The sequence below is a fragment of the Hyla sarda genome, chromosome 5 (assembly GCF_029499605.1).
Source record: "Hyla sarda isolate aHylSar1 chromosome 5, aHylSar1.hap1, whole genome shotgun sequence".
Taxonomy (NCBI): Eukaryota; Metazoa; Chordata; class Amphibia; order Anura; family Hylidae; genus Hyla; species Hyla sarda.
This window is the reverse complement of record NC_079193.1, coordinates 56,503,828-56,531,089: the sequence shown is the minus strand read 5'-3', so window position 1 is coordinate 56,531,089 and position 27,262 is coordinate 56,503,828. Positions and strand designations below refer to the sequence as shown.

Sequence of the window (27,262 nt, the reverse complement as noted above, 5' to 3'; positions counted from 1 at the left end):
CCTGCTTGTCCTCAGTGTACAGAGCCCTGCTTGTCCTCAGTGTACAGAGCCCTGCTTGTCCTCAGTGTACAGAGCACTGCTTGTCCTCAGTGTACAGAGCCCTGATTGTCCTCAGTGTACAGAGCCCTGCTTGTCCTCAGTGTACAGAGCCCTGCTTGTCCTCAGTGTACAGGGCCCTGCTTGTCCTCAGTGTACAGAGCTCTGCCTGTCCTCAGTGTACAGAGCCCTGCCTGTCCCCACTATACAGAGCCCTGCTTGTCCTCACTGTACAGAGTTCTGCTTGTCCTCAGTGTACAGAGCCTGGTTTGTCCTCAGTGCACAGAGCCCTGCTTGTCCTCACTGTACAGAGCCCTGCTTGTCCTCAGTGTACAGAGCTCTGCTTGTCCTCAGTGTACAGAGCCCTGCTTGTCCTCGGTGTACAGAGCCCTGCTTGTCCTCACTGTACAGAGTTCTGCTTGTCCTCAGTGTACAGAGCCCGGTTTGTCCTCAGTGCACAGAGCCCTGCTTGTCCTCACTGTACAGAGCCCTGCTTGTCCTCAGTGTACAGAGCTCTGCTTGTCCTCAGTGCACAGAGCCCTGCTTGTCCTCGGTGTACAGAGCCCTGCTTGTCGTCAGTGTACAGACTCCTGCTTGTCCTCAGTGTACAGAGCCCTGCTTGTCCTTAGTGTACAGAGCCCTGCTTGTCCTCAGTGTACAGAGCCCGGCTTGTTCTCAGTGTACAAAGCCCTGTTTGTCCTCACTACAGAGCCCTGCTTGTCCTCACTGTAGAGAGTCCTGCTTGTCCTCAGTGTAGAGAGCCCTGCTTGTCCTCAGTGTACAGAGCCCTGCTTGTCCTCAGTGTACAGAGCCCTGCTTGTCCTCAGTGTACAGAGCCCTGCTTGTCCTCAGTGTACAGAGCCCTGCTTGTCCACAGTGTACAGAGCCCTGCTTGTCCTCAGTGTACAGGGCCCTGCTTGTCCTCAGTGTACAGAGCCCTGCCTGTCCTCAGTGTACAGAGCCCTGCTTGTCTTCAGTGTACAGAGCCCTGCTTGTCCTCAGTGTACAGAGCCCTGCTTGTCCTCAGTGTACAGAGCCCTGCTTGTCCTCAGTGTACAGAGCCCTGCTTGTCCTCAGTGTACAGAACCCTGCTTATCCTCAGTGTACAGAGCCCTGCTTGTCCTCAGTGTACAGAGCCCTGCTTGTCCTCAGTGTACAGAGCCCAGCTTGTCCTCAGTGTACAGAGCCCAGCTTGTCCTCAGTGTACAGAGCCCAGCTTGTCCTCACTGTACAGAACCCTGCTTATCCTCAGTGTACAGAGCCCTGCTTGTCCTCAGTGTACAGAGCCCTGCTTGTCCTCAGTGTACAGAGCCCTGCTTGTCCTCAGTGTACAGAGCCCAGCTTGTCCTCACTGTACAGAACCCTGCTTGTCCTCAGTGCACAGAGCCCTGCTTGTCCTCAGTGTACAGAGCCCTGCTTGTCCTCAGTGTACAGAGCCCTGCTTGTCCTCAGTGTACAGAGCCCTGCTTGTCCTCAGTGTACAGAGCCCTGCTTGTCCTCAGTGTACAGACCCCTGTTTGTCCTCAGTGTACAGAGCCCTGCTTGTCCTCAGTGTACAGAGCCCTGCTTGTCGTCAGTGTACAGATCCCTGCTTGTCCTAAGTGTACAGAGCCCTGCTTGTCCTCAGTGTACAGAGCCCTCCTTGTCCTCACTGTACAGAGCCCTGCTTGTCCTCAGTGCACAGAGCCCTGCTTGTCCTCAGTGTACAGAGCCCTGCTTGTCCTCAGTGTACAGAGCCCTGCTTGTCCTCAGTGTACAGAGCCGTGCTTGTCTTCAGTGTACAGAGCCCTGCTTGCCCTCAGTGTACAGAGCCCTGCTTGTCCTCAGTGTACAGAGCCCAGCTTGTCCTCAGTGTACAGAGCCCAGCTTGTCCTCAGTGTACAGAGCCCTGCTTGTCCTCAGTGTACAGACCCCTGTTTGTCCTCAGTGTACAGAGCCCTGCTTGTCCTCAGTGTACAGAGCCCTGCTTGTCGTCAGTGTACAGATCCCTGCTTGTCCTCAGTGTACAGAGCCCTGCTTGTCCTCAGTGTACAGAGCCCTGCTTGTCCTCACTGTACAGAGCCCTGCTTGTCCTCAGTGCACAGAGCCCTGCTTGTCCTCAGTGTACAGAGCCCTGCTTGTCCTCAGTGTACAGAGCCCTGCTTGTCTTCAGTGTACAGAGCCCTGCTTGCCCTCAGTGTACAGAGCCCTGCTTGTCCTCAGTGTACAGAGCCCAGCTTGTCCTCACTGTACAGAACCCTGCTTGTCCTCAGTGTACAGAGCCCTGATTGTCCTCAGTGTACAGAGCCCTGCTTGTCCTCAGTGTACAGAGCCCTGCTTGTCGTCAGTGTACAGAGCCCTGCTTGTCCTCAGTGTACAGAGCCCTGCTTGTCCTCAGTGTACAGAGCCCTGCTTGTCCTCAGTGTACAGAGCCCTGCTTGTCCTCAGTGTACAGACCCCTGTTTGTCCTCAGTGTACAGAGCCATGCTTGTCCTCAGTGTACAGAGCCCTGCTTGTCCTCAGTGTACAGAGCCCTGCTTGTCCTCAGTGTACAGACCCCTGTTTGTCCTCAGTGTACAGAGCCCTGCTTGTCCTCAGTGTACAGAGCCCTGCTTGTCGTCAGTGCACAGAGCCCTGCTTGTCCTCAGTGTACAGAGCCCTGCTTGTCCTCAGTGTACAGAGCCCAGCTTGTCCTCACTGTACAGAACCCTGCTTATCCTCAGTGTACAGAGCCCTGCTTGTCCTCAGTGTACAGGGCCCTGCTTGTCCTCAGTGTACAGAGCCCTGCCTGTCCTCAGTGTACAGAGCCCTGCTTGTCTTCAGTGTACAGAGCCCTGCTTGTCCTCAGTGCACAGAGCCCTGCTTGTCCTCGGTGTACAGAGCCCTGCTTGTCGTCAGTGTACAGACTCCTGCTTGTCCTCAGTGTACAGAGCCCTGCTTGTCCTTAGTGTACAGAGCCCTGCTTGTCCTCAGTGTACAGAGCCCGGCTTGTTCTCAGTGTACAAAGCCCTGTTTGTCCTCACTACAGAGCCCTGCTTGTCCTCACTGTAGAGAGTCCTGCTTGTCCTCAGTGTAGAGAGCCCTGCTTGTCCTCAGTGTACAGAGCCCTGCTTGTCCTCAGTGTACAGAGCCCTGCTTGTCCTCAGTGTACAGAGCCCTGCTTGTCCTCAGTGTACAGAGCCCTGCTTGTCCACAGTGTACAGAGCCCTGCTTGTCCTCAGTGTACAGGGCCCTGCTTGTCCTCAGTGTACAGAGCCCTGCCTGTCCTCAGTGTACAGAGCCCTGCTTGTCTTCAGTGTACAGAGCCCTGCTTGTCCTCAGTGTACAGAGCCCTGCTTGTCCTCAGTGTACAGAGCCCTGCTTGTCCTCAGTGTACAGAGCCCTGCTTGTCCTCAGTGTACAGAACCCTGCTTATCCTCAGTGTACAGAGCCCTGCTTGTCCTCAGTGTACAGAGCCCTGCTTGTCCTCAGTGTACAGAGCCCAGCTTGTCCTCAGTGTACAGAGCCCAGCTTGTCCTCAGTGTACAGAGCCCAGCTTGTCCTCACTGTACAGAACCCTGCTTATCCTCAGTGTACAGAGCCCTGCTTGTCCTCAGTGTACAGAGCCCTGCTTGTCCTCAGTGTACAGAGCCCTGCTTGTCCTCAGTGTACAGAGCCCAGCTTGTCCTCACTGTACAGAACCCTGCTTGTCCTCAGTGCACAGAGCCCTGCTTGTCCTCAGTGTACAGAGCCCTGCTTGTCCTCAGTGTACAGAGCCCTGCTTGTCCTCAGTGTACAGAGCCCTGCTTGTCCTCAGTGTACAGAGCCCTGCTTGTCCTCAGTGTACAGAGCCCTGCTTGTCCTCAGTGTACAGACCCCTGTTTGTCCTCAGTGTACAGAGCCCTGCTTGTCCTCAGTGTACAGAGCCCTGCTTGTCGTCAGTGTACAGATCCCTGCTTGTCCTAAGTGTACAGAGCCCTGCTTGTCCTCAGTGTACAGAGCCCTCCTTGTCCTCACTGTACAGAGCCCTGCTTGTCCTCAGTGCACAGAGCCCTGCTTGTCCTCAGTGTACAGAGCCCTGCTTGTCCTCAGTGTACAGAGCCCTGCTTGTCCTCAGTGTACAGAGCCGTGCTTGTCTTCAGTGTACAGAGCCCTGCTTGCCCTCAGTGTACAGAGCCCTGCTTGTCCTCAGTGTACAGAGCCCAGCTTGTCCTCAGTGTACAGAGCCCAGCTTGTCCTCAGTGTACAGAGCCCTGCTTGTCCTCAGTGTACAGACCCCTGTTTGTCCTCAGTGTACAGAGCCCTGCTTGTCCTCAGTGTACAGAGCCCTGCTTGTCGTCAGTGTACAGATCTCTGCTTGTCCTCAGTGTACAGAGCCCTGCTTGTCCTCAGTGTACAGAGCCCTGCTTGTCCTCACTGTACAGAGCCCTGCTTGTCCTCAGTGCACAGAGCCCTGCTTGTCCTCAGTGTACAGAGCCCTGCTTGTCCTCAGTGTACAGAGCCCTGCTTGTCTTCAGTGTACAGAGCCCTGCTTGCCCTCAGTGTACAGAGCCCTGCTTGTCCTCAGTGTACAGAGCCCAGCTTGTCCTCACTGTACAGAACCCTGCTTGTCCTCAGTGTACAGAGCCCTGATTGTCCTCAGTGTACAGAGCCCTGCTTGTCGTCAGTGTACAGAGCCCTGCTTGTCGTCAGTGTACAGAGCCCTGCTTGTCCTCAGTGTACAGAGCCCTGCTTGTCCTCAGTGTACAGAGCCCTGCTTGTCCTCAGTGTACAGAGCCCTGCTTGTCCTCAGTGTACAGACCCCTGTTTGTCCTCAGTGTACAGAGCCATGCTTGTCCTCAGTGTACAGAGCCCTGCTTGTCCTCAGTGTACAGAGCCCTGCTTGTCCTCAGTGTACAGACCCCTGTTTGTCCTCAGTGTACAGAGCCCTGCTTGTCCTCAGTGTACAGAGCCCTGCTTGTCGTCAGTGCACAGAGCCCTGCTTGTCCTCAGTGTACAGAGCCCTGCTTGTCCTCAGTGTACAGAGCCCAGCTTGTCCTCACTGTACAGAACCCTGCTTGTCCTCAGTGTACAGAGCCCTGATTGTCCTCAGTGTACAGAGCCCTGCTTGTCCTCAGTGTACAGAGCCCTGCTTGTCGTCAGTGTACAGAGCCCTGCTTGTCCTCAGTGTACAGAGCCCTGCTTGTTCTCAGTGTACAGAGCCCTGCTTGTCCTCAGTGTACAGAGCCCTGCTTGTCCTCAGTGTACAGACCCCTGTTTGTCCTCAGTGTACAGAGCCATGCTTGTCCTCAGTGTACAGAGCCCTGCTTGTCCTCAGTGTACAGACCCCTGTTTGTCCTCAGTGTACAGAGCCCTGCTTGTCCTCAGTGTACAGAGCCCTGCTTGTCGTCAGTGTACAGAGCCCTGCTTGTCCTCAGTGTACAGAGCCCTGCTTGTCCTCAGTGTACAGACCCCTGTTTGTCCTCAGTGTACAGAGCCATGCTTGTCCTCAGTGTACAGAGCCCTGCTTGTCCTCAGTGTACAGAGCCCTGCTTGTCCTCAGTGTACAGAGCCCTGCTTGTCCTCAGTGTACAGAGCCCTGCTTGTCCTCACTGTACAGAGCCCTGCTTGTCCTCAGTGCACAGAGCCCTGCTTGTCCTCAGTGTACAGAGCCCTGCTTGTCCTCAGTGTACAGAGCCGTGCTTGTCTTCAGTGTACAGAGCCCTGCTTGCCCTCAGTGTATAGAGCCCTGCTTGTCCTCAGTGTACAGAGCCCAGCTTGTCCTCACTGTACAAAAACCCTGCTTGTCCTCAGTGTGCAGAACCCTGCTTGTCCTCAGTGTACAGAGCCGTGCTTGTCTTCAGTGTACAGAGCCCTGCTTGCCCTCAGTGTATAGAGCCCTGCTTGTCCTCAGTGTACAGAGCCCAGCTTGTCCTCACTGTACAAAAACCCTGCTTGTCCTCAGTGTACAGAGCCCTGATTGTCCTCAGTGTACAGAGCCCTGCTTGTCCTCAGTGTACAGAGCCCTGCTTGTCCTCAGTGTACAGAGCCCTGCTTGTTCTCAGTGTACAGAGCCCTGCTTGTCCTCAGTGTACAGATCCCTGCTTGTCCTCAGTGTACAAAGCCCTGCTTGTCCTCAGTGTACAGAGCCCTGCTTGTCCTCACTGTACAGAGCCCTGCTTGTCCTCAGTGCACAGAGCCCTGCTTGTCCTCAGTGTACAGAGCCCTGCTTGTCCTCAGTGTACAGAGCCGTGCTTGTCTTCAGTGTACAGAGCCCTGCTTGCCCTCAGTGTACAGAGCCCTGCTTGTCTTCAGTGTACAGAGCCCTGCTTGTCCTGCTCTCACTTCCTGTATTTTGACTCCTCAGGCTAAGATTCCACTTAGTTTTTGGATATCTGCCATTGCAGTTTTGGAGCCAAAGTCAGAAGTGGATCCATAAGGGAGGAGAAGTGTAAGTCCTTCCTTTTTATGCCCTATTCCTTTGAAATACATTTCTGGCTGTGGCTCAAAAACTGCAGTGGCAGTTTTCCAAAAACTGCCAGAAAAAAAGTGGAAACTTAGTCTCATAGAGACACACATGCAATAGCTGCAGGAACAACAATTTATAACTTTTTTTAACCAATGTGTATTACAAATATACATGTAATGATATTATCTACATTACATAAAAAGTTTTTGTTGACGACAGGTACATTTTAAGTGGTTAAAAAAAAATTCAGCTGCCTATGAATGTACAATATAAATCCTTATAAAATACAGTTCTTTCTAAATGCTGTTTATTTCCTTGTGTACTAACTCTACTGTGAGCCATATACAGGTCTTTTGGCAATAAAGTATGCATTCTCTATCTCTATACAATCTTCCTTTATATTGTAGAAAAATAAAATATGAGAAAACTTGAACAATGCATTGATATAATCAACTAAGAGAATGATTCCATATAAATAGCTAAATGCAGAAATACTCACAATAATGGAAATAATAATTGGTATCCTTATGACCCACCATGGAATACTACGTTCATTGGTATCCCAGCATCTGCAACAATAAACAGGTCAATAAAAATTAATAATACAGGTAGACACTTTATAAAACCCATCGAGTCATGCATTATTATTGTACGTACCCGGTATCTTCCAAATAAATTCTTGTGAATATCCATACAATAATACAAACAGTAGGAATACCTACGGAAGAAATATATATAAAGTATTAGGCTGGGTTCACACATAGTATTTTGGTCATTATGTGTTCAGTATTTTGTATGACCTGGGGGTCTGAATTATTGTAGTGGTCTAAACTATTGGAACCCCCTCCAAGATGCTGCAAATCTACACCAGCCCAGACCTGGCTTACAAAACTGCCTTTGGAAAGCGCTTGTAAAATGTCACACAAAATGGCGTAACTGCAATGTTTTGGGGATAAAAGTCGCAGAGAAGAGGAGGAATCATACTAATTGTGTTGTGAAGTGATTTATTGTTTTTTGCTTCTGTGCACCAAATTTTCAACTGCCTTGCATCACGCCCCCTCTCATAGACTTGCATTGAGGGGGCGTGGCTGTGACATCACGAGGGACCCCCCGCAGCGTGAAAACAGCGTTCGGAACATTTACTTCCGAACGCTGGCCAGTGGAGTATCCCTTTAACCCCTTAACGACGCAGGACGTATATTTACATCCTGCGCCGGCTCCCGCGATATGAAGCAGGATCGCGCCGCGATCCCGCATCATATCGCGTCCGTCCTGGCGCTAATCAACGGCCGGGACCTGCGGCTAATACCACACATCGCCGATCGCGGCGATGTGCGGTATTAACCCTTTAGAAGCGGCGGTCAAAGCTGACCGCCGCTTCTAAAGTGAAACTGAAAGTGACCCGGCTGCTCAGTCGGGCTGTTCGGGACCGCCGCGGTGAAATCGCGGCGTCCCGAACAGCTGACCGGACACCGGGAGGGCCCTTACCTGCCTCCCCGGTGTCTGATCGACAAATGACTGCTCCGTGCCTGAGATCCAGGCAGGAGCAGTCAAGCGCCGATAATGCTGATCACAGGCGTGTTAATACACGCCAGTGATCAGCATAGGAGATCAGTGTATGCAGTGTTATAGGTCCCTATGGGACCTATAACACTGCAAAAAAAAAGTTTAAAAAAAGTGTTAATAAAGGTCTTTTAACCCCTTCCCTAATAAAAGTTTGAATCACCCCCCTTTTCCCATAAAAAAAATAAAACAGTGTAAAAAAATAAAAATAAACATATGTGGTATCGCCGCGTGCGTAAATGTCCGAACTATAAAAATATATCATTACTTAAGCCGTACGGTCAATGGCGTACGCGCAAAAAAATTCCAAAGTCCAAAAAAGCGTATTTTGGTCACTTTTTAGAACATTAAAAAATTAATAAAAAGTGATTAAAAAGTCCGATCAAAACAAAAATCATACCGATAAAAACTTCAGATCACGACGCAAAAAATGAGTCCTCATACCGCCCCGTACATGGAAAAATAAAAAAGTTATAGGGGTCAGAAGATGACATTTTTAAACGTATAAATTTTCCTGCATGTAGTTATGATTTTTTCCAGAAGTGCGACAAAATCAAACCTATATCAGTAGGGTATCATTTTAGCCGTATGGACCTACAGAATAATGATAAGGTGTAATTTTTACCGAAATATGCACTGCGTAGAAACGGAAGCCCCCAAAATTTACAAAATGGCGTTTTTTTTTCGATTTTGTCGCACAATGATTTTTTTCCGTTTCGCCGTGCATTTTTGGGTAAAATGACTAATGTCACTGCAAAGTAGAATTGGCGACGCAAAAAATAAGCCATAATATGGATTTTTAGGTGGAAAATTGAAAGGGTTATGATTTTTAAAAGGTAAGGAGGAAAAAACGAAAGTGCAAAAACGGAAAAACCCTGAGTCCTTAAGGGGTTAAAGCCCACTTTTCAAAGACAACAATGATAAATCTCCCCCATAGGGATCTAAGGTCTCAATTTCTTCAGCTGTCCAATCTGGGGTCTGAATTAATTTAGTGATCTGATTTGGGGGTCTGAATTTATTTGCTTTGCTTTTAAGGGTGGGGATTAGCAGTGGAAGTGAGGTGCTAAAGATTAATGGGCTGCAAACTCTACAGTCATTGAGATGTCTTGGACAGATGGAAAGAAAAGGAAAGAGAATAACTCCAGTCAATGTGAGTCATTGGATGTAATTGTTGTGTCTTCTGCCAGAGACTGTGTGTGGTCTGTGATGTATTGTCTTGTGTAGTCTGCAGTGTAGTGATACTAAGCAGAACTCCTTTACAGAACTGGAGTCAGGCCACTATATGGTCACTGTATGGCAGAAGTGTCGGGTATACTGGAACAATGTACATGTCTTTGACCATGGGTGTAACTATAGCTGTTGCCGTCATAGCATCTGGTATAAAGCCCAGGGGCCTAGGCACAACATTGTATCTTTTTTATATGAAATAACAAGTTATTCGTTTTCTGTTATCATATAACTATTATATGCATTCTCTAAAGTATATGGCACTAATACTGTATTTATACCTTTCATTATCCCTGTGTTTTGGTTTTGTTGTCATTAGGTGTTATAGGCCCATCCCATTTATCTTTGATCATTTGATCATTCAGTGATTGGGGTGAGATTGCTGAAGAAGTACTTAGGCATCAGAGGTGAGGTTATACAATGATGATGCTGAATGGGATTATAGCCTCTGTTCCCCTGATGTTGCCGATGAGATGGCAAAACAAGTAAGGGATATTTGGCAGGAGCTTCATACAATGATTGGGCAAGATAAAGGGAGGAGATTTTAGACATCAGGGGAGAGGTCATATAACCACAAATCAAATGCAGAATGGGACTATAGCCTCTGCTGCCTCGGAGGCTGCTGATGAGTCAGTGAAACCTGTTGGGGAGGTTTGGCATCTAATTTTAATTGTGACTCGCTTATTGTAGATTTAAAGTGCACTCTGGAGCTGTCACTGATACAGCCCAAGTTCCATACCATTGGCCTAATATGAACATATTAGTCTATTTGGTTATTATAAATCAAAACCCAAAATTTAGGTAAATAGAGCCTACCATATAAAAGTCCAGCTGTGCTTTCTACGGCATCAATCACTATTGTTTCTAATATAATTTTAAATGGATATATTGAAGGAGGTTTTGTGCCTAATCCCCCCCCCCCCAGATTGGTTTTGTGTATTTCTCGGAGTTTCTACGCTATCTACCTTTTTTCCTTCTTGTGTTGACTGTGGTGCATAAATAGATAATCAATGAAACAAAGGAAAACTGACTTTCTCTGAATCGCCTAGATTTTGATCCTGGTTCTGCCTCTGCTTCTAACTGTTATTGGGATAGACATTCATCTGTGCAACATATATATATATACCGTCATGGACATAAATGTTGGCACCCCTGAAATCTTTCAAGAAACTGAAGTATTTGTCACAGAAAAGGATTGCAGTAACACATGTTTTGCTATACACATGTTTATTCCCTTTTTGTGTATTGGAACTAAACCAAAAAAGGGAGGAAAAAAAGAAAATTAGACATAATGTCACACCAAACTCCAAAAATGGACTGGACAAAATTATTGGCACCTTTTCAAAATTGTGGAAAAATAAGATTATTTCAAGCATGTGATGCGCCTTTAAACTCACCTGGGGCAAGTAACAGGTGTGGGCAATATAAAAATCCCACCTGAAAGCAGATCAAAAGGAGAGAAGTTCACTTAGTTTTTGCATTGTGTGTCTGCGTGTGTCACACTAAGCATGGACAGCAGAAAGAGGAGAAGAGAACTTTCTGAGGACTTGAGAACCAAAATTGTGGAAAAATATCAACAATCTCAAGGTTACAAGTCCATCTCCACAGATCTTGATTTGCCTTGGTCCACAGTGTGCAACATTATCAAGAAGTTTGCAACCCATGGCACTGTAGCTAATCTCCCTGGGTGTGGACGGAAGAGAAAAATGTATGAAAGTTGTCAACGCAGGATAGTCCAGATGGTGGATAAGCAGCCTCAAACAAGTTCCAAAGATATTCAAGCTGTCCTGCAGGCTCAGGGAGCATCAGTGTCAGCGTGAACTATCTGTCGACATTTAAATGAAATGAAACGCTATGGCAGGAGACCCAGGAGGACTCCACTGCTGACACAGAGACATAAAAAAGCAAAATTACATTTTGCCAAAATGAACTGAAGTAAGCCAAAATCCTTCTGGGAAAACATCTTGTGGACAGATGAAACCAAGATAGAGCTTTTTGGTAAAGCACATCATTCTACTGTTTACCAAAAAGGGAATGAGGCCTACAAAAAAAAAGAACTAAGCACCTACAGTGAAATATGGTGGAGGTTCAATGATGTTTTGCGGTTGTTTTGCTGCCTCTGGCACTGGGTGCCTTGAATGTGTGTAAGGCATCATGAAATTTGAGGATTACCAACGGATTTGGGTCGCACTGTACAGCCCAGTGTCAGAAAGCTGGGTTTGAGTCCGAGATCTTGGGTCTTCCAGCAGGACAATGACCCCAAACATACTTCAAAAAGCACCCAGAAATGGATGGCAACAAAGCGCTGGAGAGTTCTGAAGTGGCCAGAAATTAGTCCAGATCTAAATCCCATTGAACACCTGTGGAGAGATCTTAAAATTGCTGTTGGGAAAAGGCGCCTTCCAATAAGAGAGACCTGGAGCAGTTTGCAAAGGAAGAGTGGTCCAACATTCCGGCTGAGAGGTGTAAGAAGCTTATTGATGGTTATAGGAAGCGACTGATTTTAGTAATTTTTTCCAAAGGGTGTGCAGCCAAATATTAAGTTAAGGGTGCCAATAATTTTGTCCAGACCATTTTTGGAGTTTGGTGACATTAGGTCCAATTTGCTTTTTTTCCTCCCTTTTTGGTTTAGTTCCAATACACGCTAAGGGAATAAACATGTGTATAGCAAAACATGTGTTTCTGTAAACCTTTTATGTTTTAATCTAGAAAACAATTTCTGCAAAGTTTTGTAGCCAGACTTTTTAAAACACGAAGCACCAATCTGCAAACAACAAGCGACACTTCTGAAAGACGCAATTCTGTTCTGACCAATCTCAGAGAAAATCTTCCTTTTGGAAGCCGCCTCAACTTTCAAGACCCTCTTGTATTGAAAGCATGTGTCCTTTTATTTCTGAGCCATTTCTGTCAGTACCTCACTGCTCTTCTTTCAGTAGAGTAGAGTAGAGTAAAAAAAAAAAAAAAAAACGATAAGTTTGTAATGTTTGTTTCTATGGAGATCTAATGTGAGTTATGTTATCAGCTCTGTAGAAGAAAGCAGCTGGAGACAAAAAGCAACCAGGGAACATTTCAATTAATGGACAGAAAAGGAAAAAAACGCTTACCCCATCCAATGAGGAGATAGATGATAAAATGTCTGTTTGGAGAGAATATAACCACCAGTAGAGTATGCAGATATAGGCCTTCAACCAACAGCCAGTAGAAATTTGCTGTTACACAGTAATGAACAAACGCTAATATGATCTTACAGCCAGTCTGCAACAGAAGACAAAGACGATCACATATACAACACCGGACTTCATTTGTATATTAGCATAGTTTTCTATTTTATAGCTACTATAGTCTAGTGCTTAAAGGGATATTCTGGCTTTAAACATCTTATCCTCTATCCAAAGGATTCAAAAAGATTACCCCAAGATGGGTCACGGTCAAAACAACAGTTAATTACCTTTGACTCAGGGATAAACCCTGAGCCACTAGTAACCTTATTATTCCCACCCCTAAAACATTGCTTTTATTGAGCACATGTAAAATATATTTATGGTGAATATGGAACTCTAAAACCACAGTCTCAGCTGGTGTGTCTGTCACTATTCACTTAGTATCACTTTTGTCACTCATAGTGCTCAACTCTATAGTGCATATACACCAGTGGTCTGCAGTACCACAGTGTTCGTTAACACCACCAGAGACTGACTTAAAAGCAGAAACTATGCCCCCTCTACATGTTTCACTGCTATCGCAGCGTCCTGCGACGCTTCCTCCTGAGGACGCTGCGATAGCAGTGAAACATGTAGAGGGGGCATAGTTTCTGCTTTTAAGTCAGTCTCTGGTGGTGTTAACTAACACTGTGGTACTGCAGACCACTGGTGTATATGCACTATAGAGTTGAGCACTATGAGTGACAAAAGTGATACTAAGTGAATAGTGACAGACACATCAGCTGAGACTGTGGTTTTAGAGTTCCATATTCACCATAAATATATTTTACATGTGCTCAATAAAAGCAATGTTTTAGGGGTGGGAATAATAAGGGTACTAGTGGCTCAGGGTTTATCCCTGAGTCAAAGGTAATTAACCATCCAAAGGATAGGGGATAAGATGTGTGATCGCAGGGGTCCAGCCGCTGGGGACCCCCGTAATCTCGGTGCAGCCCCTGGCATTCTGTGGCGTGCGCTGCCTCTGAGATGGGGATGTGACATCACGTCCCCGTCTCAGAGGCAGCACCTGCCACAGAATGCCGGGGGCTGCACCAAGATCGCGGGGGGTGCCCAGCGGTGGGACCCCTGCGATCATTCATCTTATTCCCTATCCTTTGGATAAGGGATAAGATGTATAAAGCTGGAATACCCCTTTAAATAGCTTCAGCTGCTTCCACCACTCAAGACCATCACATTACGTTAAGGGTAGGGTCACAGGTAGCACATTCCCAGCACCAATGCCAGTAACTACAGTGAGCTCCATTCTGCAGCTAGGTAGTTCTGTGTGTCTGCTCTTAGCCATGTATTTTGCGCTGCAGATCTGCTACGTGTGACCCTACCCTAAAAGGGTCTTCCAGGAGGTTTTTCCCAGCCTTTGAGCCCAGGCTGCCAAGTTATAAGTTATACCGTGCACCGCTTTGTCTCGTTTTAATGCACGGGACCCACACACGTAAGTGCTGTAGTGAAAGACTTTTTATTTTACTGTGGTCTCTGACCTTTCTGATCACCATATTAGGGTCGGGAGGGAATTTTTCTTCTGTCATGGGGCAATTGACATCAGCCTCATAGGTTTTTTTTTCCTTCCTCTGGATCAACACAGTAGGGTTTTAGGTTGGACTCTATGGACTCTTGTCTTTTTTCAACCTTACAAACAATGTAACTATGTGAATTATATTTCTCAGTGTAGATCAGCATTTCCCAAACAGCATGCCTCCAGCCGTTGCAAAACTACAATTGGCAGCTGAAAGCTGTCCAGGGATGCTGAGAGTTGTAGCTTTGCAACAGCTGGAGTCACAATGGTTGAAAAAACACTGGTGTAGAATGATAAACTTCAAATTGTTGGCCCTTATAACCCTATCCAGATTTATAGACAGCACTAGTTCCTTCTCTAAGATTACTACTGCTTCTTTACTTGGCATTGTGTTAATGCATGCTTGGATGCTCCAGACCAGAAAACTGACATAACTTCTGCTTTTATAGTGAGTTAGACACACTTGTTGATGATCAATTAGTCAACTGCATTTAATTGGAAGCACTTGGCTGCTACTTATCCTCTTAATTCCTATCAAAAGAGTAAGGTTTCACTTAATTTTTCACACACAATCTCTTATTGTTATTCTTTTTTCTTGTTTTTCAGGTGAAGCAAAATGGCGATAGGGTGATTCTTACTCTAAAAATGGAAGTGACCAATTCATCACCACATGGCCATTGCCTCAAAGAGTATTAGTAATGCATCCAGCTTAAGTATAAAACTATTATAAATGGGTAGTTTTAGGGCAAAGTTGTAGTTATTTGATGTCATAACTGTACAGTACAGCTGTGCTCAACCAATTAATAAAGTTATTTTGTCCTATATAGGTGTATGGGGAATGGTGTTTTTTCAAAAAGGGACATTGTATGGGCCCTAATTAAGTCTTTAATTTGTGTAACGTTATAAGATATAAAGATGACCATTAGTCTCTATATTGTGTTTAGTACCTATATGTACTTACATTCCTGTGCAGCAGGTAGCATTTCTATCTACAAAACTGGATGCCAAGACTAAGGGTCCAGTAGACCCGAAACGCGTTGGCATTACCTGTCCTGTACCTTTTATCCCTTGGATGAAGCAATAGAAGTTCATTTTATACTGCACCTAAGAAGCTGGAATATTTTCTTCTTTGTACTATATTTCTATCTGCTGCTGACATTTGTGAGTAACCTTTAGTGACTTTTAGAGATGAGTGAATTTTAGAAAAATTTAATTTGGTCAATTCGCCAAATTTTCAGAAAAATTTGGTTCCCTCCGAATTTATTTGCTGCGAATCTGGCCTACAGAGAGCCTCAATAGGGGTGTAGAACACTTTGCCTTGCTGTAACACGCATGGGGAGTGTGCTGTGTTTGTGAAATAATACTGTTATTCAGTATGACATGCAGATTAGAGGTATCACCATTAGAATCACTGTAGCAGAGCGGCACAATGACAGAGCCTGGAGGTGGAATCAGTATGAGAAGACCATATAGTGGCTGAATGACACAGTGTGGAGAAGTTGGCAGTATCAGGAGAACATATAGTGGCTGACTGACACAGCGTGGAGGTGGCGGCAGCATGAGGAGACCATATAGTGCCTGAATGACCTAGCATGGAGGTGGAAACTGCCTGACGAGACCATAGGGCCTCACAATTGAAAAGATTAAAGATATTTTCTAACATTTAAATGAAAGATTTTAAATAGATGAACCTAAAAAGTTTTATTTAATGTGCCAGCAGCACGAAGAGACCACATGGCGGTACAGTGACACAGCCTGGAGGTGGTGGAAGCATGAGGAGACCATATAGTGGCTGAATGACAAAGCCTGTAGTTGGCGGCAGAATGAGGAGGCATATAGTGGCTGAATGACACAGCCTGGAGTTGGGTGCAGCAAGAGCAGACCACATAGTGGCTGAATGACACAGCCTGGAGGTGGTGAAAGCATGAGGAGATCATATAGTTGCAGAAAGAGACAGCCTGGAGGTGGCAGCAGCATGAGGAGAACATATGGTGGCAGAATTAGACAGCCTGGAGCTGGCATCAGCATGAGGAGTACATATGGTGGCAGAATCAGACAGCCTGGAGGTGGCATCAGCAGGATCAGGAGTCCTGAAAGTGACCGGTGTCATAGTGGGGCAGTGGGTGACAATACCAGTACCCAGTGACGAAGGTGGGTGAAAAAAGGAGAACCTTGTATCAGATGTGTGGCATCAGGTGGGTGGCAGGATCAGAATAGTAGGTGAGGAAGGGAGGCAGAAGAAAACTGTCTCTTTTGTAAAAGTGTTAGTGTGCACAAGTAAGTATTGAGCATATGCATTACATAAAACATAACTTTTAATAATATTCATAGGATAAAATATATGGACCCAATTTTTTTTAAATCAAACAAAAGGAAAGGTGTGCAAAAAAACACCATGTGCCACCTACACCATTAAGTATCGATGTGATGCAAAGACCTCTAAAAGGTGGAAGGGAACAAGGTATGGTTCATTGTAACCGGTGGGGGTAAAAAGTTCCCCTGTAAGGCCCTACTCTCGCATTATTAATTCCCTTCTTGGCAAATGTTACTCGCCCTAAAAAGGGCAGCCCCACACAGGAACCTCTCCCTATTTCCACCTACAAACACTGCCATTTCCCAGGGTTTTTAGGTGAAAATAGGGAGAGATTCCTGTGTGGGGCCACACTTTTTAAGACGAGTAACACTTTCCACAAAACGGTGGAAGGGAATAACGTATTGTCCATTGTAGCAGGTGGGGGTAAAAAAATCGCCCTAAAACAGGTGGCCCTACACAGGAAACTCTCCTTATTTCCACCTAAAAACCCTGTGAAATGGCAGTGTTTGTAGGTGGAAATAGGGAGAGGTTCCTGTGTGGGGCTGCCCTTTTTAGGGCGAATAACACTCGCCAAGAAGGGAATTAAAGGGGTATTCCAGAATTTTTTTTTTTATATCAACTGGCTCCAGAAAGTTAAACAGATTTGTAAATTACTTCTAATAAAAAAATCTTAATACTTCCAATAATTATCAGCTGCTGGAGTTGAGTTGTTCTTTTCTGTCTGGCAACAGTGCTCTCTACTGACATCTCAGCTTGTCTCGGGAACTGCACAGAGTAGAAGAGGTTTGCTATGGGGATTTACTTCTACTTTGGACAGTTCCCGAGACAGGTGTCATCAGAGAGCACTGAGACAGAAAAGAACAACTCAACTTCAGCAGCTCATGAGTATGAAAGGATTAAGATTTTTTTATAGTAATTGACAAATCTGTTTAACTTTCTGGAGCCAGTTGATATGTAAAAAAAAGTTTTTTCCTGGATAACCCCTTTAAATATGTTTTGCACTATCCATATTTGTGAAGTGTTGGTGTGGCACCATGGTCAATCTACTCTGATGCATCAGGCATTTGTGGGTGGAAATCCTGGCTGATCCATGCCTGATTCATCTTCACAAAGGTCAGTCTCTCCACATTTTTCGTAGACAGACGAGTTCTCCTTGGGGTTACTATGGCCCCTGCCTCACTAAACACCCGCTCTGATGGCACACTACTGGCCAGGCAGGACAGCTTTTCTAGGGTAAACTCTACTAGTTGCGGCCACAAATCAAGTTTTGGCTGCCCAGAAGTCCAGCGGATCCTCAGGGTGTGTTGGCATGGTCATGTCAAGATATGCCACCACATGCTGGTTCAGGTCCTGCTCCAGCTCTACCTGCTGCTGATGAGTTGCTTCACTATGCGGGTGAAGAAAAGTACTCATCAGCGACTGTAGACTTAGGCTGCTGCTGATGAAGCTGGTACTGCTCCTGCCACCCCTCCCCTCCCCAGCAGCCATGGCAGTGGAAGGTGAGCGCAGAGGGCCCCCCGAGTCAGACCTGCAAGAGGATGGACGATCGCGCAGATAGGCATCGGCCAACTGAATACGTAGGATGTCTCTGTAGTAGGTCAGTTTGTCCTCCCTCTCAGTGGGTGTAACAAAGGCCCCCATTTTGTGCCGGTAGCGAGGGTCCAATAAGGGGGGAGAGCGAGAAGTCATCCTGCTGCCGAATGGTGACAATTTGGCGATCACCACGCAAGTAAGTGAGCATGCATTGTGCCATTTGTGCAAGTGACTCAGAGGGACTCCCTGCCTCCATCTCCACTGCATACTGCCACGGTGTGTCTGGGTCCTCTGTCTTGCCTTCCTCATAACCCTTTAGCTCCTTTAGCTACTCCTGCTCCTCCTCTCCTGTCAGATGACTAGAAAAACCACCCATCTCGCAAAAGCTAAACTGTGCTCCACTGTGCCCCTCCCCCTCCTCCTCCTCCAGTTCAGCCGCCACAGGGCTCATGTGGCCGTGAGATGTAGGCTCCACATCTCCAGTGCCCTGACCAGCCATTGTTTCCAACACTTGTTGTAGTAAATTAAGCAGGGGAATTACTTTGTTCATCCCTTAATCCTGGCAACTGACTAATAATGTGGCTTCCTCAAAGGGCCTGAGCAAACGGCAGGTGTCACGTATGAGCTGCCTCTGGTTGACATGAAAGTTACACAGGGGAGTCATCCTATCTGCTTGGATCATCAAGAAATCGGTGATAGCTTTTCTCTATTTGTATAGTCTGTCCAACATATGGAGGGTGGAATTCCAATGTGTGGAAACGTCAAAAATCAGACTATGTTGGGGGACATTGTTCTGATGCTGCAGCTCAAGTAGGGTGTGCTTTGCGGTGTACGAGTGGCTGAAGTGCATGCAAAGTCTCCTTCCCACTGTTATGATGTCTTGCAGATGGGGAGGAACACTTCAGGAACCGCTTGACAACCAGATTGAATACGTGTGCAATGCAGGGCGCATGTCTCAGGCTTCCTTGTCGCAGCGCAGGCAAGATGTTCTTCCCGTTGTTGGTCACCATGGTTCCCATTTCCAGTTTTCGTGGAGTAAGCCATGCTCCGATTTCTTCATGAATGACTTTTAGCAGTTCCTCCCCTGTGTGACTCCGTTCGCCAAGGCAAACCATATGAAGAACAGCGTGACACCGCCGTGCCCTGCACACATGGTATGCTGAAGGGCCACTGAGACTTGTCCGTGCAGTGGAGGCTGAGGACATGGTGGAGGATGAGGAAGCGGCATCGCACACTGTCACGAGACTAATGGCCTGAGAACGTGGAGGCGGAAGCAGCGTGACCTGTCCAAGTTGCTGTTGTGGCTGTACAGGAACCCCATTTACCCAGTGGGCTGTAAAGTACATGTATTGTCCCTGACCGTAGTTACAGCTCCACACGTCGGTGCTGCCGTGCACTTTGGTACACACAGATAGGCTAAAGGACTGGCCCACCTTCTGTTTCAAAAAATTGTGCAGGGCTGGTACTGCCTTCTTTGCAAAGAAATGATGGCTTGGGACTCTCCACCTCGGCTCAGCACAAGTCATCAGTTCTATGAAAGGTGCAGAGTCCACCACTTGAAAAGAGAGGGACTACACCACCAGCAACTTGGACAGGAGCACATTCAGCTTCTGCACCGTTGAATGAGTGGGCGCATACTGTTGTCTCTTGGACATGGCTTCGCTGATGGATTGCTGGCGAAATGACTGACTCGAAGTAGAAGGAGCAGGAGCATCTGGAGCGACAGATGAAGGGTATGATAGACAGCTCCCTTTGGCCTAGATGGTGAAGCATTGCCTGGCTGAAACAGGGAGCAGCGTGCCACTGGGTGATGCAGCAGGCTGGACCAGCACATCAGAGCCACGGTTCTCCCAGGCCGCTTTATGGTGACGCTGCATATGTTGATGTAGGGTCGTGGTGCCAACATTGGGACCCTGGCCACGCTTCACCTTCTGCCGACACATCTTGCATGAGGCCAGATTAACATCCTTAACATGCTTGATGAAAAACTGCCACACCACCGAGTAGCTGATTTTCCTCCCAGCAGTCCACACTGATTGACTGCTACTGCTGACTCCAGGAACCCCTGTTCCACTACCTCCTGGAAAGGTAGGCTGCCGTGAAGCAGGTGGTCTCCCCCGGGCACGTTTGGCTCCAGACTTTCCACTTCTGCCAGCATGCTGACTGCCAATCATACTACCACCTTGCTGGCTCAGCTGCGGCCTCACGGGTAACCTGCAACCCTCTTCTCCTGATGATGCTAATGATGATGAAGCCCCTTCTGCACCCTGCTCTCAAGTGCGATCGGCTTCATCATCGAGTTGTGTCTGCATGTCACTGATGTCCTCCTCAGGTTCCTTTACAGTGTATGCTTCAGGAGCCTGAACTCTTGCAACACCACCTCCCAACCCACTTTCCTCATCACTACTTGCCCGCCTAACAGAGGAAGCTGCGGATGTCTCCTCCACTTCTTGGCTGGGCAGTAGCTGCTGACTGTCCTCTAGTATATTGCCCTCACTAAATAGTGGAGCTGAACCCACAGCATAAGATACTTCTGTGGGGGAGTGAACAGCATAGGACAGAGGCAATGGGAGGACAGGGACTGCTCCCGGGCCATGCCAACTGAGGGTTGTGTCTGAGGAACCCACCGACTGTTGACTGGGGGTGTCAGATGTCACTTGTGATGAAGTAGATGACCGTGTTAACCAATCTTTGATGGCAGATGGGTTGCTGGTCGAGACACGACCGCTAGCAGATATCGGGAGCTAAGGCCTCTTGCTGCGACTCCTGCTGCCACTCGCCCTTAGTCTGCTGCGACCTCTGCCTGTGAATTTAGGCCTATGCCACTCCTCTGTGCACGTCCTAGCACTTCTCTGCCTGACATACTTAGTGCGTATATGAGGGGAGTACAATACATTCCACTATGCAGTAGTCCAGTCCTGAAAAACTTATCCCTTATCCTAAGACTAGAGGATAAGTTTCAGATTGCAGGGGGTCCGACCACTGGGACCCCCGCGAACTCCTGTAGGGGCCCTGGCTCGCTGGCCTGAGAGCGCGTGTTGACCACGGCACGAAGCGGCGGCGGACACGCCCCCTCAATACAGCGCTATGGCAGAGCCAGAGATTGCCGACGGCATCGCCGCAATAGAGTTGTATTGAGGGGGGGGGGGGGGGGTGTCAGCCACCGCTTCATGCGGTGGTTGACATGCCCCCTTCCCAAGGGCTGCTGAGGCCCCATATGGGAGATTGCAAGGGGTCCCGTCAGCCACCGCTTCATGCGGTGGTTGACATGCCCCCTTCCCAAGGGCTGCTGAGGCCCCATATGGGAGATTGCAAGGGGTCCCAGCAGTCGGACACCCCACGATCTGAAAATTATCCCTCATCCTTAGGATAGGATAAGACTGGAGATCTCCTTTAAAACAGTATTTGTCTACAACACCAGCAGGTGTGTATTTTTGGCTGGCCTTTCACATTATTTAGGCCCTTAAGACTTTAACAAGAACAAAATGGTACACCACCTAGATGTCTGTATGTGACATGCACTTATGAGGGGAGGACATTGTACTCCAGTATGCTTAAAACAGTATTTGTCTACAACACCAGCAATTGTGTACTTTTGGCTGGCCTTTCACAGTATCTAGGCCCTTAAGACTTTAACAGGAACAAAATGGTACACCACTTAGATGTACGCACAGGTTACACATAATAGAGGACAATATGCTTTGAGTGCTCTGCTCACCCTAACTGGATGGCTTCTATTAGCTTTTCAGTAGTTGTACACACCAGTGTTGCAGCACATATTCGCTGTGTACTACACCCAAAATTGCACTCTCTCTCTCAATCTCACTACCTTCTCTATCAGTGCTTCTCGGGTGGATTTGGGCTTGAGGTGAATCGCTGCTGTAAAAATGCTTTTCTGTGCAACACACACTGCTGTCTGTCCCTCTCTCTCTGTAATAGCATGCTGATGTGACTGGCCGCAAGATGGCTGCCGATTATATAGTGCTGGGACATCACAGGGGTGGTGTTACGCCGAGCGCTCCGGGTCCCCGCTCCTCCCCGGAGCGCTCGCTTCACTCTCCCCGCGGCAGCGCTCCGGTCACGTCCTCTGACCCGGGGCGCTGCGATTCCGCTGCCAGCCGGGATGCGATTCGCGATGCGGGTAACGCCCGCTCGCGATGCGCACCCCGGCTCCCCTACCTGACTCGCTCTCCGTCTGTTCTGTCCCGGCGCGCGCGGCCCCGCTCCCTAGGGCGCGCGCGCGCCGGGTCTCTGCGATTTAAAGGGCCACTGCACCGCTGATTGGCGCAGTGGTCCCAATTAGTGTGTTCACCTGTGCACTTCCCTATATCACCTCACTTCCCCTGCACTCCCTTGCCGGATCTTGTTGCCTTAGTGCCAGTGAAAGCGTTCCTTGTGTGTTCCTTGCCTGTGTTTCCAGACCTTCTGCCGTTGCCCCTGACTACGATCCTTGCTGCCTGCCCCGACCTTCTGCTACGTCTGACCTTGCTTTTGCCTACTCCCTTGTACCGCGCCTATCTTCAGCAGCCAGAGAGGTGAGCCGTTGCTAGTGGATACGACCTGGTCACTACCGCCGCAGCAAGACCATCCCGCTTTGCGGCGGGCTCTGGTGAAAACCAGTAGTGGCTTAGAACCGGTCCACTAGCACGGTCCACGCCAATCCCTCTCTGGCACAGAGGATCCACTACCTGCCAGCCGGCATCGTGACAGTAGATCCGGCCATGGATCCCGCTGAAGTTCCTCTGCCAGTTGTCGCTGACCTCACCACGGTGGTCGCCCAGCAGTCACAACAGATAGCGCAACAAGGCCAACAGCTGTCTCAACTGACCGTTATGCTACAACAGTTACTACCACAGCTTCAGCAGTCATCTCCTCCGCCAGCTCCTGCACCTCCTCCGCAGCGAGTGGCCGCTCCTGGGATACGCTTATCCTTGCCGGATAAATTTGATGGGGACTCTAAGTTTTGCCGTGGCTTTCTTTCCCAATGTTCCCTGCATCTGGAGATGATGTCGGACCTGTTTCCCACTGAAAGGTCTAAGGTGGCTTTCGTAGTCAGCCTTCTGTCCGGAAAAGCCCTGTCATGGGCCACACCGCTCTGGGACCGCAATGACCCCGTCACTGCCTCTGTACACTCCTTCTTCTCGGAAATCCGAAGTGTCTTTGAGGAACCTGCCCGAGCCTCTTCTGCTGAGACTGCCCTGTTGAACCTGGTCCAGGGTAATTCTTCCGTTGGCGAGTATGCCGTACAATTCCGTACTCTTGCTTCAGAATTGTCCTGGAATAATGAGGCCCTCTGCGCGACCTTCAAAAAAGGCCTATCCAGCAACATTAAAGATGTTCTGGCCGCACGAGAAATTCCTGCTAATCTACATGAACTTATTCACCTAGCCACTCGCATTGACATGCGTTTTTCCGAAAGGCGTCAGGAACTCCGCCAAGATATGGACTCTGTTCGCACGAGGCGTTTCTCCTCCTCGGCTCCTCTCTCCTCTGGTCCCCTGCAATCTGTTCCTGTGCCTCCCGCCGTGGAGGCTATGCAGGTCGACCGGTCTCGCCTGACACCTCAAGAGAGGACACGACGCCGTATGGAGAACCTCTGCCTGTACTGTGCTAGTACCGAACACTTCTTAAGAGATTGTCCTATCCGTCCTCCCCGCCTGGAAAGACGTACGCTGACTCCGCACAAAGGTGAGACAGTCCTTGATGTCTACTCTGCTTCTCCACGTCTTACTGTGCCTGTGCGGATGTCTGCCTCTGCCTTCTCCTTCTCTACAGTGGCCTTCTTGGACTCAGGATCTGCAGGAAATTTTATTTTGGCCTCTCTCGTCAACAGGTTCAACATCCCGGTGACCAGTCTCGCCAGACCCCTCTACATCAATTGTGTAAATAATGAAAGATTGGACTGTACCATACGTTTCCGCACGGAGCCCCTTCTTATGAGCATCGGATCTCATCATGAGAGGATTGAACTTTTGGTCCTCCCCAATTGCACCTCGGAAATTCTCCTTGGACTTCCCTGGCTTCAACTTCATTCCCCTACCCTGGATTGGTCCACTGGGGAGATCAAGAGTTGGGGGTCCTCTTGTTCCAAGAACTGTCTAAAACCGGTTCCCAGTAACCCTTGCCGTAACTCTGTGGTTCCTCCAGTAACCGGTCTCCCTAAGGCCTATATGGACTTCGCGGATGTTTTCTGCAAAAAACAAGCTGAGACTCTACCTCCTCACAGGCCTTATGATTGCCCTATCGACCTCCTCCCGGGCACTACTCCACCCCGGGGCAGAATTTATCCTCTCTCTGCCCCAGAGACTCTTGCCATGTCCGAATACGTCCAGGAGAATCTAAAAAAGGGCTTTATCCGTAAATCCTCCTCTCCTGCCGGAGCCGGATTTTTCTTTGTGTCCAAAAAAGATGGCTCCCTACGTCCTTGCATTGACTACCGCGGTCTTAATAAAATCACGGTTAAGAACCGCTACCCCTTACCCCTCATCTCTGAACTCTTTGATCGCCTCCAAGGTGCCCACATCTTCACTAAATTGGACTTAAGAGGCGCCTATAACCTCATCCGCATCAGAGAGGGGGACGAGTGGAAAACGGCATTTAACACCAGAGATGGACACTTTGAGTATCTGGTCATGCCCTTTGGACTGTGCAACGCCCCTGCCGTCTTCCAAGACTTTGTCAATGAAATTTTTCGTGATCTGTTATACTCCTGTGTCGTTGTATATCTGGACGATATCCTAATTTTTTCTGCCAATCTAGAAGAACACCGCCAGCATGTCCGTATGGTTCTTCAGAGACTTCGTGACAACCAACTCTATGCCAAAATTGAGAAATGTCTGTTTGAATGCCAATCTCTTCCTTTTCTAGGATATTTGGTCTCTGGCCAGGGACTACAGATGGATCCAGACAAACTCTCTGCCGTCTTAGATTGGCCACGCCCCTCCGGACTCCGTGCTATCCAACGCTTTTTGGGGTTCGCCAATTATTACAGGCAATTTATTCCACATTTTTCTACCATTGTGGCTCCTATCGTGGCTTTAACCAAAAAAAATGCTGATCCCAAGTCCTGGCCTCCTCAAGCAGAAGACGCCTTTAAACGACTCCAGTCTGCCTTTTCTTCGGCTCCCGTCCTCTCCAGACCTGACCCTTCCAAACCCTTCCTATTGGAGGTTGATGCCTCCTCAGTGGGAGCTGGAGCTGTTCTTCTACAAAAGAATTCTTCCGGGCATGCTGTCACTTGTGGTTTTTTCTCTAGGACCTTCTCTCCAGCGGAGAGGAACTACTCCATCGGGGATCGAGAGCTTCTAGCCATTAAATTAGCACTTGAGGAATGGAGGCATCTGCTGGAGGGATCAAGTTCTCCTGTTATTATCTACACCGACCACAAGAACCTCTCCTACCTCCAGTCTGCCCAACGGCTGAATCCTCGCCAGGCCCGGTGGTCTCTGTTCTTTGCCCGATTTAATTTTGAGATTCACTTTCGTCCTGCCGATAAGAACATTAGGGCCGATGCTCTCTCTCGTTCCTCGGATGCCTCAGAAGTTGAACTCTCTCCGCAACACATCATTCCACCTGACTGCCTGATCTCCACTTCTCCTGCCTCCATCAGGCAGACTCCTCCAGGAAAGACCTTTGTTTCTCCTCGCCAACGCCTCGGAATCCTCAAATGGGGTCACTCCTCCCATCTCGCAGGTCATGCGGGTATCAAGAAATCTGTGCAACTCATCTCCCGCTTCTATTGGTGGCCGACTCTGGAGACGGATGTTGTGGACTTTGTGCGAGCCTGCACTATCTGTGCCCGGGATAAGACTCCTCGCCAGAAGCCCGCTGGTTTTCTTCATCCTCTGCCTGTCCCCGAACAGCCTTGGTCTCTGATTGGTATGGATTTTATTACTGATTTACCCCCTTCCCGTGGCAACACTGTTATTTGGGTGGTCGTTGATCGATTCTCCAAAATGGCACATTTCATCCCTCTTCCTGGTCTTCCTTCTGCGCCTCAGTTGGCTAAACAATTTTTTGTACACATTTTTCGTCTTCACGGGTTGCCTACGCAGATTGTCTCGGATAGAGGCGTCCAATTCGTGTCTAAATTCTGGAGGGCTCTCTGTAAACAACTCAAGATTAAATTAAATTTTTCTTCTGCATATCATCCCCAGTCCAATGGACAAGTAGAAAGGATTAACCAGATCTTGGGTGATTATTTGCGACATTTTGTTTCCTCCCGCCAGGATGACTGGGCAGATCTCCTCCCATGGGCCGAATTCTCGTATAACTTCAGGGTCTCTGAGTCTTCCTCCAAATCCCCATTTTTCGTGGTGTACGGCCGTCACCCTCTTCCCCCCCTCCCTACTCCCTTGCCCTCTGGTCTGCCCGCTGTGGATGAAATTTCTCGTGACCTTTCCATCATATGGAGAGAGACCCAAAATTCTCTCTTACAGGCTTCATCACGCATGAAGAAGTTCGCGGATAAGAAAAGAAGAGCTCCCCCCGTTTTTTCCCCTGGAGACAAGGTATGGCTCTCCGCTAAATATGTCCGCTTCCGTGTCCCTAGCTACAAGTTGGGACCACGCTATCTTGGTCCTTTCAAAATTTTGTGTCAAATTAATCCTGTCTCTTATAAACTTCTTCTTCCTCCCTCTCTTCGTATCCCTAATGCCTTTCACGTCTCTCTTCTCAAACCACTCATCCTCAACCGTTTTTCTCCCAAATCTGTTCCTCCCACTCCTGTTTCTGGCTCCTCGGACATCTTCTCGGTCAAAGAAATTTTAGCTGCCAAAAAGGTCAGAGGGAAAAATTTTTTTTTAGTGGACTGGGAGGGTTGTGGTCCTGAAGAGAGATCCTGGGAACCTGAGGACAACATCCTAGACAAAAGTCTGCTCCTCAGGTTCTCAGGCTCTAAGAAGAGGGGGAGACCCAAGGGGGGGGGTACTGTTACGCCGAGCGCTCCGGGTCCCCGCTCCTCCCCGGAGCGCTCGCTTCACTCTCCCCGCGGCAGCGCTCCGGTCACGTCCTCTGACTCGGGGCGCTGCGATTCCGCTGCCAGCCGGGATGCGATTCGCGATGCGGGTAACGCCCGCTCGCGATGCGCACCCCGGCTCCCCTACCTGACTCGCTCTCCGTCTGTTCTGTCCCGGCGCGCGCGGCCCCGCTCCCTAGGGCGCGCGCGCGCCGGGTCTCTGCGATTTAAAGGGCCACTGCGCCGCTGATTGGCGCAGTGGTCCCAATTAGTGTGTTCACCTGTGCACTTCCCTATATCACCTCACTTCCCCTGCACTCCCTTGCCGGATCTTGTTGCCTTAGTGCCAGTGAAAGCGTCCCTTGTGTGTTCCTTGCCTGTGTTTCCAGACCTTCTGCCGTTGCCCCTGACTACGATCCTTGCTGCCTGCCCCGACCTTCTGCTACGTCTGACCTTGCTTTTGCCTACTCCCTTGTACCGCGCCTATCTTCAGCAG

The 27,262-nt window shown here is 48.6% G+C and overlaps 1 protein-coding gene across 2 annotated transcripts in view; it reads right to left on the bottom strand.

Annotated features, from left to right (window-relative positions):
* Nucleotides 1-27,262, bottom strand: part of VIPR2 (vasoactive intestinal peptide receptor 2) — a 165,904-nt gene that overhangs the window by 11,766 nt on the left and 126,876 nt on the right. For both annotated transcript variants that reach the window (XM_056519545.1, XM_056519547.1), the window contains 3 exons: nucleotides 12,337-12,487; nucleotides 7,100-7,160; nucleotides 6,942-7,011 (listed from right to left, as the gene is read on the bottom strand). In XM_056519545.1, the coding sequence (XP_056375520.1) occupies nucleotides 6,942-7,011; nucleotides 7,100-7,160; nucleotides 12,337-12,487 (282 nt within the window). The remainder of the gene's footprint in view (nucleotides 1-6,941; nucleotides 7,012-7,099; nucleotides 7,161-12,336; nucleotides 12,488-27,262) is intronic.